Genomic DNA, 13,118 nt, shown 5'->3' on the forward strand with positions numbered 1-13,118 from the left:
GCCCAGCCAGGAATAAATATGTCAAGATGAAAAGATGCCACTGTTTATTTGTAGGGACTCTCATGGTAGGGAGGAATGATGTATCTGACTCTATGTTTTCAGAAGGTTAATTTGTTACTTTATAATACTATAGTATATTAAAGAATACTACACTAAACTATACTAAAGAATACAGAAAGGATACTTAGAGAATGCTAAAAAGATAATAATGGAAACTCCTGACTCTTTCCAGAGTCCTGACACAGCTTGGTACTGATTGGCCAAAGAGTGAAAACAACTCACAGCAGAATCCAATCAGAAAATCACCTGTGGGTAAACAATCTCCAAACACATTCTGCATGAGCACAGCACAGGAGAAGCAAATGAGGTGAGATCTGTTCTCCTTTTTCTCTGAGGCCTCTCAGTTTCCCAGGAGAAAAATCCTGGGCAAAGGGATTTTTCCAGAGAATGTGAATGCCACATACCACACTATTAATTCAAGCATCTCATTGGGGCATCTTTGTTAGATATGCTAATTTGCAAGGTCTATAAAATGGCATACATGATCTATCATGTGTAGGCATTTCAGCATGCTCCACCTTGGTGAAGTGTTACACCACAAAAATCCTTACTAAATACCAAGACAAAAAAACCTTTTAACCCTTAACCATGCCTAGCTCTTCATTTTAGGACCAAGGATAAGGCATCAGTTTATTTGCTGTGTGCCAAGCAGGAATCAAATACAAGGCCCCATCTGCTGGGAGCATGAATCGCAGTGGGATCGTGACAGGATCCCAGGAGGATTTCAGCAGGATCCCATCAAGATTTCAGCAGAATCCCAGCAGGGATTGCTCACCTGGGTGATGCAGGCGCCAGTGAAGGCCACGATGACGGCCACGATGTTGACAGTGAGCTGGAACTGCAGGAACTTGGAGATGCTGTCGTAGACATTGCGGCCCCACATGACGGCCTTGACGATGCTGCTGAAGTTGTCGTCCGTCAGGATGATGTCCGAGGCCTCCTTGGCCACATCTGTGCCCGCAATGCCCTGGGGAAAGGGGTTGGGAATGAGATTCCCTGCTGGACAGCACAAATCTCCATAGTCAAAGCTTTTTATGTTTCCTGGAATTTTGCTAATTCGGTCTGATTTTGATGTGAATTAGGCCGCAGAAAAGGGAATTGACAGAGAGCAGAGGAGTTCATGTGGTGATGGCTCTGAGTGTTTTATCAGCTTAAAGACTGCTGGTTATCTGAGCTATTTTTGTCAGTGAAGATGGTTTTTTATTATCCATGAACAGAACTGGTAACAAAAATAAGAATTATGTGTCTTTATATATAGTCAGAGTATGCATGGAAGACACCTTTCCAATTAGTGGTGGGTTTTACCACAGCAAAAGAGAACTCCACTGTTGTGAAGAAAAAGTTCATTTTTCTGTATGGGCACAGGATTCTGCATAAAATCAATAATTAATTAGACAAAATCCCAAAGAAGTATCAAAACAAGCAATGCCAGTGACTCCAAGTGAATTAAAGGATTCTGAGTCAACATAACTCATTCCCACCAATATATTCCTTCACTGACAAGTATTAACTAAGCAACTTCACATTCAATGAATGGAAAAGCCCTTACAGCAAATTCATAACGGCACAAACATCAAGATTATACCATTGCAAAGCCAACATCAGCTTTTTTAAGTGCTGGTCCATCGTTGGTTCCGTCCCCAGTAACAGCTACCACCTGCCTCTGTTCCACCTGTGTGCTGTCAATAATACCTGCAAAAAATGTATGTATGGGTGTGTGTTTACAGACATTTATGGGCAATAATTAGCAAGATAAAACATCCCTGTAAAAAAGCAGGGTCTCTATAATACAGATTGGATAACACTACACAGTTTTACAGAGAATAAAGGCAGATCTTTAAGGAAAATAACGATGAAAGCTGTGGCATCACCACCATCCACTACTAAACATCACCATTAGGATTTACATGGAAAGTTCTGATCCTGCATCATCAACACATCAATAAAACCTGCTCAGGCTTCAAAGGCAATGAGAGCAGCTCATTATGTCCTTCTGGCAGATTCCTGCTATTTAAAGTTTTGTGTCACAGCCCAGCACTGATCAAACATTGATGGAAAGGATTTGCCAAAAACTTAAGTTCATGTTTAGGGCTCTCCTAAACTGGGACCTAGCTGTAATATCAGCTTTACTAAGAGGTCTTCTTAACCTAGAGATAACAAAAGCCATTAATGAATTTTATTTAGCTGGAGAATTTTAGCAGCCATGTTCAATTTTGCCAAACAATTATTAAGGAGATACAAACTAATTCTTTAAATTCTGGAACCAAACATTTTAATAAATAGATAGAATAAAATAATTTCTACTTTCATTTTGAGATCATTTGAGAGAAACAAAAAACACTTTTCACTTTGTGAATCAAGTTTTTCACACAACAAGGCTGCAGGGAATTATTTCCTACTCCTGCAGATAGGGAAAGTCAGGAAAATAATGAAGACTTTTTCAGAAGCTACAGAAGCAGCCCAGTAGGATGAAGATCATTTACCACTCATGTTTCCATTTCCATCTCAGGGTTCATTTGAGTACAAGTCCAGAACTCAGAATTGTTGTGTAGGATACAAGAACACCTTTTCATATTGATAACTTACGGGAGGAAAATGACAGAATTCCTTTTGATAACACATTTTGCACAAAGTCGTTACCTCCAAAAACAATTATCCAAACCTACCCAGTGTGAAAAGCCTTCACTCTGCTCTGAAAAAAAAATCCCTCCCATATCAGATAACCAAGGAGAAATAGGAAATTGCAGATTACAGAGCAATAGCTGCCTCTTGGCAAGGTTCAGGCTTATCAGGCACCAGAAGATTGCAGTGCCCTGTGCAAGCAGTTAGTGCCCAGTATTTTTCAGAGTTATGAAAATGAGAAAAAAAAAAGCCCTATTCACTTTCTGCTGGTAGTATGATCTCAGAAAAATAGCAATTACTCTGATAAGATCTCACAATTAGAGCTTTCAGTTTGTTGGGGTGATTTGCCTTTGGTATTACTAAACAAACAGGAACATCATCTGTCACTACTGTTAAAAGCATTTTACTTTGTCTTGTTATTAACACATCCTTTGATGTTAAATTAATAGTTTAAGCTTCTGAAAAAAAAAGTCATTAAAATCTCTGGCTCATTAAGGTATTAACTGCTCCAAAGAGGTCGATAGTATCTGCTCACAACTGGGCTCCAAGTGGGAGCACAACCCAAATCAAGTTGAAGAGGCTCAAACAAATGATCTCCTAATAGAGATAAATGGATATAAATAGTGACTGTGCTGATGACTGTGCCACCAACTGCCCTCCCTCAGCCAACTCCTGGGTGCTGCCAAGTCATTCACAAGGTTTAGGAGACATTTTTATCCCAAAATCCAAACTATGCAGCCAGGATGAGCCCAGAGCACAGAGCTGAATGCAGCCATGGAAAACCAGACATGAAAAGGTCTCAGGTATCATCAGCCCCTGAGCCCCAGACCTTCCTGCAGTGCCCAGTGGGAGCGCCACAGGAAACATGTGGAATTCTGGGGATGGATTTCAGTGCTACCCATGGAAGAGAGAAGGACTTTGCAAAGCTCCCATCTGAATGTCTAACAAATTTCTAAAATGGAGCATTATTTGGGATTCAGAGGATTTATCACAGCTCTGCCAACACTCCCTGATTCCTCCCTGCTCTCTTTAATCTGTTCCTCCTCCCTGCTTCCTCCCATTGCTGCATGTTTGCCTTCTTCCCAGCACGTGCCTCCTTGCAAACACATTAAGGTTTGTTTTTAATATTCTGTTAACGACTGTGATAAGGTTTCACCTCAAGAATTCTCTTCAGTACTGAGAAATGTGCACAGATAAAACTCACAGTGTGAGGAGACCAAAGAGAAGAAGGATGCCCAGGAAGGGCTCTCCCTCTGAGCTGTGGGGATTAATCTCTGATGTGATCAGGGAAAAATGTGACTGAGGGCATGAGCTGACAGGCTGCCAGTAAAGAGAACATTCCCTGGCCTTTGCACTCAGTCCAAGTGGCTGAAAAGAAGCTCCAGTAATAATCAATCATGTCTAACAACCAGGAATTTTCTTCCAACTATACAGCTTTACTCCAGTTAAATGCTTACATACAGAATTTTAATAAAAACAGGTTTTCATGGGGAATTCTTCTGCTCTCAGCAAAGCTTCCTGCCAAAACAGCCTTTGCTCTTTCACTGGCCTCTTCCCTCATGTTGAGCTGTTTGGCCATGACTTTCTTCTGTCAGAAGGAATTTCATTCAGCAGCCCCAGGAGCACACCTCGAGCAGAACATGACAGTGTGCTCCACACATGGATCCCACTGATGTGGCAGGAATTTGGGCAGGAAATTTGTGCAGGAATTTGTCCTGTGGCTTGCATAAGACACAAGTTTGTCAGAGCAAGCAGCTTGTGTCAGATGAGGGCAAAGATCAGATTTAAAACAACCACGCAGAGCTGTCAAGACGGACTCTGAATGCATAAGCCTGCCACAAAAAGTACAAAACACAAGATACAAAACTGAAATGTATCCTACATCTCCCACCTTCTTCCCATCTAACACTAAGCAAGCATTAAATCAAATCCATTCAGGATAATAACTCAGGGAATATCAGCCAACAATGTCTCCTCTGCAGCTGTGGCTCAGCTCAAACCCATCACAGCCAGCCCCAGGTTCTCCCTTTGTCACAGGACAAGTGTTGCTCTAAATAAACAACCCTTGCTCATCACCCTTAGAGTTGCATCAGTTAGAAACTCCTGGGAGGAAAAAAAAAATCCTGGTTTACAGATTTCTTTCTGCCTCTACTTCTTAAAACAGGCAGGAAAATTCATCTCCAGTTGAGGATTTCAGAGCTGAAGACCAGTTCAGGGTTAGAGAGGCAGCAAAGCTGATCCTCCCTCAGGATCACACAGATTTGTGTTTCTTTGACAAGCTAAACATAGGTACAGCCACGTATTTTCATAAACACATCCTCTTCAGGTTAGTTTTTAATGCTTCCAAACTTCTGGAAGCTCCCTGTTAACGTAACAACAGTTTGCAAAGTCTGTCTGAAGGATAAAGGTCAAATTTATTTCAGTTACATGCTTGGGTACCTGCCTGGATAGAAGTTTAAAGGTTTTTATATAAAAATGTTCTATATGGCATTACAGACAGCATTGGGAATTAAGTGAAAATTCCTCCCCAAAGTTCACGATATCAATTAATACCATTTTCTGTATTTTGATTATTCTACCCATCTCACAGCTTTCCACATTAATGAGGTTATACACATACTACCATGCCATGAAAGAATAGTTGAAATATTTGAGTAATTAAGGGTAATTGCTAAAAATCTTTTCTTCCTAAAGTTCCTCTTCTGTTTGATAACAAATTAGCCCTGCATGAGAATAGCTGGTTTTAATATCATAAAAAAATAATTCCAGTCTAATTAAAATATATTGTAAGGTACCACTTCTTTAATTGGTTATCTGAGTATTTTTTTATCTTTTCTCTTCCTTCTGATGATAACGTCAGTGTTAAACAGTTGTTTCCCACAGTGTTTTTAAAAGATAAACTAACAATTTTGAATTATTTCAGCCATAGCACTGTAACTTCACATCAGTATAAATTATATGTGATTTTACTTGTTATATTTTGAAAGAGAGTTAAAATTATGAAATTTTAAATTTTATAAATAACAATATGAAATATGAAATTTTTAAAATATGAAAAGGTGTCTTAAAACCCATCCCAAACTGTATTTCAGTGGGACTGAGATTTTGGCTTCAATGAAGAAGTTTGTGATGATAAACCGTTCTGATGGGTGTTTTTCCAATCTACCTCTACTTCAAAGCCATAAATATTTGACTGCAAGTGTCTGCCCAGGCTGAAATGCTGAACCATGTCTTTCTCTGGTCCCTGAGCAGTACTGAAAACAAAAGTGAAAAATAAAAATGATCCTTTTGCGGGGTGGGATTGTGCTATGTTAAGGGGAAAAAAGATTCCCTCCAGCAGCTGTATGTCATTAAAAATTAAATATAAAAAAAGTTTATTTTCTGATGTGTGTTTTTAGCCTAGAGCAGATAGAATACATCAAAGGGGAGAAAATCCTCTCAATCCCTCAAGTGTCTGAGAAAAACATAACATTTTAATAAGAGGCCCAAAACTAGTGAACATTTAAATAGTTTCTTGTAACTTTTAATGGCCCTTGGAGTATTACCAGCCAAAAAATTCCATCATGGTTTCCACAAACTTGTTCTTGAACTTTGTTAAGACACTTAATTGCTCTCTCGACCTTGTCACATCTTTAAAACATTAATTGTGGTACTTGCATGTGGCATTCAGTAGGAGTAAATATCTTTTGGGCTCTCAAAGTGCTTATGCTACAAACCATCAACAATTTGCTGTTCCTTTTTTCTCCAGCTCTCTATTGATTTCAATTTCCCTGGCAAAGGTTTCCTGCTCCTCTTGAGGGAAAATCCTGAATGATTCAGACGAGCACTCCTGAGGGACTTGGTTAATCCACTTAATGAAACACAAATTGTTGTGTTTCTGAAAGAAATCAGCTGTTGGGCTGAACAAGGGCTGTTCTCTGAGAGCAGGATCCTGGAACACAGGGTTTGAGATGCACTGGTGAGGAGACTTCAGTTGACCTTGGGCAGGTCTAACACTGACCCGTGGAGAAAAAAATGCTCTCCAAACCTTTCCAATCCTGAACAAACCCCTGCTGGGAAACTGTTTTGGAGCACACCTCCCCCAGAAATGTGTATTATTTATTAATTAATTGTTACGTTATTAATATAGATACCGCCATACTAATAACTTGTGTACATTATAAGATATACATATAAAAGGGTGGGATGGAGATGATACATTTTGACTCCAGCTGCCCCATCCAGCACCATGCCAGAGTTCCCTGGAATGATCCATTTCCACCTGGTCTCAAGCCCAAAGGACCCAACTGATCCAGTCTTCAAATTCACAATGGAACTTTTGCTCTAGATTAATTTAGGCATTTTTAAAAATTGCATGATGCTTAAAAGCCTTTGTAATCAGTCATGTAGGGAATCGTAGAAACAATACCTAAAGGATTTCCTACCTAAATGTGGATTACTATTGGAGCAGTCAACAGCTGAAAACAGGTATGTGATCAGCTGGATCTTAGCCTGAATTTTAGCCTCTCCAAGAATTGCTAAAAGGGGCTCTCCAGACTTTACAGGGCCTTAGCAAAGCATCCCAGCTCTTTCTTCATCAGGAAACAGCAACCTGCTGTCAGGGCTTCTACCTGATCATGGCCTAAAACGATGTTATTCCTGCTCAGAAACTGCCTGATTTCACCAGCCATGAAGCGTGAGCCTCCAAGTCAACGGAATAAGATGTCAAGTCATCAAGAGAATGAAGGAAATTGCAAACCAAACCATGTTTAAAGGGAGCATTCCATCTGCAGACAGTGTGGGGAAAGAATGGAGTTTGTATGGTGCACTTCCTACAGGGCAGATTGTAAAAATACAGGAATCTAAAGGAAGCCAATGCAAATCACCCAGTTAGATTAACCTATAGGAAAAATGGAACTGGCTGAAAATCCCCATCTCCACTGGGCAGCTCCCAGCTCCACCATCCCAATAACTGCTGCTGTGACAGGAAAAGGTTTTTTCCTCTTGGAATACTCTTTAAGATAACTGTGGGAGAAGAGATGTATTGGCATGACTGGATTCACTCTGAATGAGATTGCTCTTGCTTTCCTCATAAAGCAGTGCAGGCAAAGACAAAATAATCTATGTCCTCTCTTGTTTATATCTTGTTTCCCAGCAATATTTTCTTTCTGCCCACCAAATGCACATTTTCCCTTCCCAGTTCGAGCCTCATTCCAATTAAAAGTCACAAGGCAAATATGAGATTGCCTAAATCCACTTGCCAAGCATCTCATTGCTATTTCTCTTATTCCTGCCAAGGAGTTTCCTATTATTTTCCATGTCAAGGCTGAGGTAAAACACAAAAAAAGAGTGCAAGAAAACTTCCTTGTGTTAAAGATGACAACCCAGGTGGATTTGTAACAGTGAAATCAAAGCAGATGGTGTGCTTCAACACCTTTATCATTGATTTCCACCCCCCCACAAGCAGTCTGCACCCACCTTTCACCAAAGTGTGTTTGTCCGTGGGGGAAGAACGAGCAAGCACCCGGAGCTTTGGCCAGATTTTGTCAATCCGCTCCTGCTCAATCTGCAGGGAGGGAACACAAAAAAAAGAGCCCAAACAGTAAAACCCCCAGCCTGTGATGAGCAGAGTTTATGTTACTGTGTCAGAAAATTCCCCTCATTCCTCAAACCTGCAGCTTTTCTCCAAAGCATAGAAAAATTCCAGCAGTGATCCATGTTTCAAGTGAAGACAAGGCCAGTACTAACAGGGCTCAGCTGCTGGCTAACACAGGTAAATTTTTCCACAATACCTAACCAGCCTTTCTTATCATCTCTATGGATAATTCCACTCAGAATCATCACTCTAGATAAAGAATACTGGAGTTTCTCAAAGCTGATCAAATCTGTTCACAAGTTTGTTGTTCTACTCCACAGGAGAACCCAAATCCTTCATTTAGTACCAATAATGGCAAGATTTTCCTGTGCAGCAACAGGAACAAAGCCAAACTTGTTTCAGTTACTAACATTCCCAGGATTCCACCCATCCATGCAGGGAGCAAATGACTGTGTCCATTCATTTATGATGGACTCAAGAGCCAGCACTGATTTTTCTGTTTTAGAACAGTGTGTGAGCTCCATCTTTGATGAGGAGTTAAATTTCTTCTAAAGGATAGATTCTTTTTATGCAAATCATTGCTGTGAGTACATTAGAGAAAGTGGAATAAATTAAAGAAATGAGAGGAGCTGGTTCTCAGTACAGATTGTATTTTAGGAGCAAAATTGCTGTTGAGTTCCTTCTCCTTCTTGCCATAAACCTGCTTTAATGGTCTTCGTTTTGATTTCTTGTGGAGTAGTGCAGTGGTTCTAAAAACTGCAGAATTAGGCCTGCACTAAACTGATCTTGGAAGAGCAAAGACTGGAATTTCACCACTGCTTTGAATTACAAATATTTAGTGGGAGAAAAAGTAGGAATTTTTCCAAGAGGTCTTTACTGTTATGAGGCGCAGAGCAGTGCAGGAGAATATTTTGGTGTTTTCACCGGGTTTTATTTACCTCTCCCTTCTCATTTCGGATCCTCCTGTTGAACTCCTTCCCCTCGAGGCAGAGGAAGTCCTCTCCGGGGTGGATGATGCCACATTTGATGGCGATGGCACGCGCAGTGTTGATGTTGTCCCCGGTGACCATGCGCACGGTGATCCCGGCTCGCTGGCACTTCCGGATGGCTTCTGGCACCTGCAGAAGACGCCTTAACATTTTAGCTTTTGTATTTTTCAATTCCTGTACTGTAACTCTAAACTCCATATTGAGTGCTAGTTAACTGTCTTCATATTTTGGTCAGATGAAATTATTGATTACACATAGGTACTGCCATACAAAGAAATTGTGCACATTTTAAGATATACAAAAATTCCTCTCTGTGTCTGGAACTCAAGGACACCTCACTGCCTCAGGCCCCAAAAAGTATAAACTAAAGTGAATTGGGAGAGCAAAATGGGGTAAATGACTTCATTACCTGCAGCTGGAATTGGAGCATTAACCCCTGATGTGTGAATGTCCCAAACTGATAATCATGTGAAAAACTCGTGCCCATCGCCCACCTTGGGTGCAGCCTCTGGAGGCTGTGGCTGCCCAAGCTGTGCCTGCTGAAGGCTTTCATAAATCCCCACTTTATTCTCTTAACCTTGCCTGGCCTCTGCTCTGGGGGCCCTTCCAAGGCATCACAAAAGCAAGGCAAGGGCAAAGAAAACTCCTGGATCAGAGGTAAAACACAAGGCAGGTGTTCCCATCCAGAAAAATTTCAGGCTAAGAAAGGCCTGAAGCAGGAAGAAGAATCAGAAGTGTTTTATTGTTGCTTGACTGTTGTGGAGTTGGGGTCACTCCACAAGCAAGGCAAATCTTTTATCAAGAAGTAAAAAAAAATATCTTTTAGATCAGTTCCTTCAACTTTCTCCCGGCTTGAATAAAAATGAGTGCTCTGCAGCTTTTTTGACTTTTAGCAAACTGAACATAACTACTCAGCACGTGATGAATGGACAATACAAACATTCTGTACAGAAAATTACTTTACTTCTGATCCAAGCCTTCCTTTCAACAAGCTTTGAAAAGTTATTGTCATTTATCACTACTTAATTCATACTTATCAAGAAGTGCAATTCCTAAATACAGGAGTTTAAAATTAATATATTACACATTTCCAAATTATTTAAATGAAGCCTGATTTTACTTATGCCTTTTCCTGCATGAGCTAAACTTCTGCTGCACAGGTAATGTATCAGGGAGAGAGATATATTCACAATATAACAGGGACTGTGAGATTAATGTAGGGGCTCCATTCTGACTTGGCACCATATACATCTTATTTAAAAAAAAATCAGAAATTAAAATAAAAGATTGATTCCTAATAATTAAATAAAGCTGGTTTAATACAGTTACTTTGGTAAATTAAGGCTATAGAAAGGTTCCATGTCTACAGCTCAGTTTCAGATGGGGAAAAAAAATTCTGTTCCCTTAAACTACATCGTAATTAATTATAATTTCTAAGTAAATATCACTAACCAATTAATTCAGTCTCGTCACATTTTTGCATTATTTTGCATTATTGTTATGAAAGCATTATTTCTTCAAGAGAAAAACAGCAATATTATTTAAAGTGAGAGAATAAGGAATGAGTTTAACATGTCCAGAACAGCCTGGATGTCATTCTTCAGCACAGCACCACTTCTCTAAATTTCATTTTTCCCTACAAGAGACTAGAGCACCCCAGGATTCATCGTGAAGGCTGAAGCCCTTCACAGAGCCACAGGGAAGTGAACTGCCCTACTCAGAAGAGTGAAATGCACAATTATTAAAAAACATTTTAAAACCCCACAACTATTTAAGAAAGGGTATCAAAATGGATGTTACTGTCTGTATTCAGTGCACCTTGCTGATCACACCCTCCAGCACAGATATAAATGTGTTGTGCAGCTCAATGCCAGTTTGAGAGGATTCATCTCATCCATTAGTGCAGAAAATGCTGAGAAAAGGAAACAGCAGCTCAAACATTACACTGCTAATTTTATGCATTTCTAGATATTTTCATTTCCTCTGCAGCCACAAGTAGGGGGACACAGATGAGAGGTTTTATGACAACCCTTGCCCTGAGCCAGTGTGGCAAACCTTGGGCTATAAGGGATTTCCTGGAGCCAGGAAGGCACTTAAAACCCTAAAGCCCTCCACCACACCACAGATAATGGTTCTCCCAAGCTGGAAATAATTTCACACCATGTTTGTGAATATTTATTAAAGGCATTTTGTGGAGTTCTTGTTTTCCAAAATGCCTCCCTAACCCAGCACCTTGTGAGGACCAGAGCAGCACTTTTCCCAGGATTTTCAGGAAAATCCCTCCACCCTGAGTGTGTCCACAGGACATGCTGTTTGCAGGACTGTCAACACAGATCACAAAATCAAGGGCAGAATTCAAGGACAGAGCTTTATCTTCCCATTTCCTCACCACTAACTGGGAATATTTTCCCCACAAATTGTACACCCTGGAAAAATTATTTCCACCTGAAGCCTTTCAGTGATGTGAAATAGGTTTCTACAGGGGAATATATGATCAGGTCCAGTCTGTTCCTTAGGCAAATGACCCCTGATCTCCCCAGTTTCCCCATTCATAATCCTGCCTAAATCCCATTTGTCAATTGGAAATGCTTTTGGTACCCACTTGGAGCTGTGGTGACCCTCATGCACAGGACAGGACAGATTTAGATGGAAATCTGGAAAACCAGCCCAATGGATGGACCAGGAAGGAGAAAAATAAATTACAGTGCAAGCATCAAAAAAGGGTTATTCCCATGAAGGGTCAGTCCCATTGAACAAGGTCAGGGGAGGACAGCCCCAGTTGCAAACATGTCTCAAACTCACATCTAACTGGAGAAATCATCCTGTTTTCCTCTTCTGTCATTTTCTGGACAGCTGGTGGGTGGTATCTGATTTAATAGTGTGTACAGTAATTACAGTTAAAATATTGTTCATATTTTTTTTATTGCTGCAAGGGAGAAAGAGTGTTGGCAGACTGAGTGGGCAGAGGAAGCAGATATTTTCCATCAGTTTTGCAGAGCTTAAGTACACATTTCACAATTTTTTTGGTTTATTTTCCCTCTGCAAAGCAAAATTTCCAATGCAAGCACGCATGCACCAAGTATCCAACACAGGAATATCTTTCCCAATCAGGTGACAAATAAATAGGAGATATTTGGAAGGGATTTACATTCATCTCCCAGAAATAACAGACTGGAGGCGTTTTCTGGCAGATCAGTATGAGCCAGTTCAGGCTCATTAAAATCAAGCCAGAAAGAGTGTCAGGATCAACAGAGAATCTCTGCAGGAGAAGGGCATCACTCTGTTTGTTCTCTTCCTGTGTATTTATCAAAGAAAAATAAAAAACACGCCCACAAAATATAAATATCAAGCAAGTAGTTCAGTGCTTGCTAAATCCAGCAGCTGCTGATTAAGCTGGTGTCTGAATTAACCTGCGAATATGGAAAAGCCATGGGTGTCCATGGTGGGCATTCCAGGGAAAAACTCAATAGTTGCTGGACATCAGTGTTAAATAACTAATTTAAATTGGTTTTTTTAGTGTATGGGGGAGATGTGAGTGCCAGAAAGCTCCCTGAGTATCCCAAGAATATCCGTGGAAGCAGGAGGGAGGAAGGAGTCCTCCAAAACAGCTGGTGTTCCCACGTGGGATCACTCCTGGGTGCACAGGACCTGTGTCCCACAGGATCCATGGCACAGCCCAACACCCTCTCAGGGAAAAGGAGAATCCTGATTCTTCCCCAGAAAACACAGGAATGTAAATAAAGGGAAGGTAAAGGCTGCCAGGACTGGGACATTATTTTTGGAATTACCTGATTTATCACCTCCATCCAAATAAATCCGGACACCCGCTAATATTGAGAATATTGATAAAACAGCACTTTCAGTAAGAATTC

At 40.5% G+C, this 13,118-nt stretch overlaps 1 protein-coding gene across 15 annotated transcripts in view; it reads right to left on the minus strand.

Annotated features, from left to right (window-relative positions):
• Nucleotides 1–13,118, minus strand: part of ATP2B2 (ATPase plasma membrane Ca2+ transporting 2) — a 391,446-nt gene that overhangs the window by 34,406 nt on the left and 343,922 nt on the right. For all 15 annotated transcript variants that reach the window (XM_064432245.1, XM_064432232.1, XM_064432231.1 and 12 more), the window contains 4 exons: nt 9,196–9,375; nt 8,140–8,227; nt 1,646–1,752; nt 836–1,027 (listed from right to left, as the gene is read on the minus strand). In XM_064432245.1, coding sequence (XP_064288315.1) covers nt 836–1,027; nt 1,646–1,752; nt 8,140–8,227; nt 9,196–9,375 — 567 coding nt within the window. The remainder of the gene's footprint in view (nt 1–835; nt 1,028–1,645; nt 1,753–8,139; nt 8,228–9,195; nt 9,376–13,118) is intronic.

The sequence above is a fragment of the Passer domesticus genome, chromosome 9 (genome assembly GCF_036417665.1).
Source record: "Passer domesticus isolate bPasDom1 chromosome 9, bPasDom1.hap1, whole genome shotgun sequence".
Classification (NCBI taxonomy): domain Eukaryota; kingdom Metazoa; phylum Chordata; class Aves; order Passeriformes; family Passeridae; genus Passer; species Passer domesticus.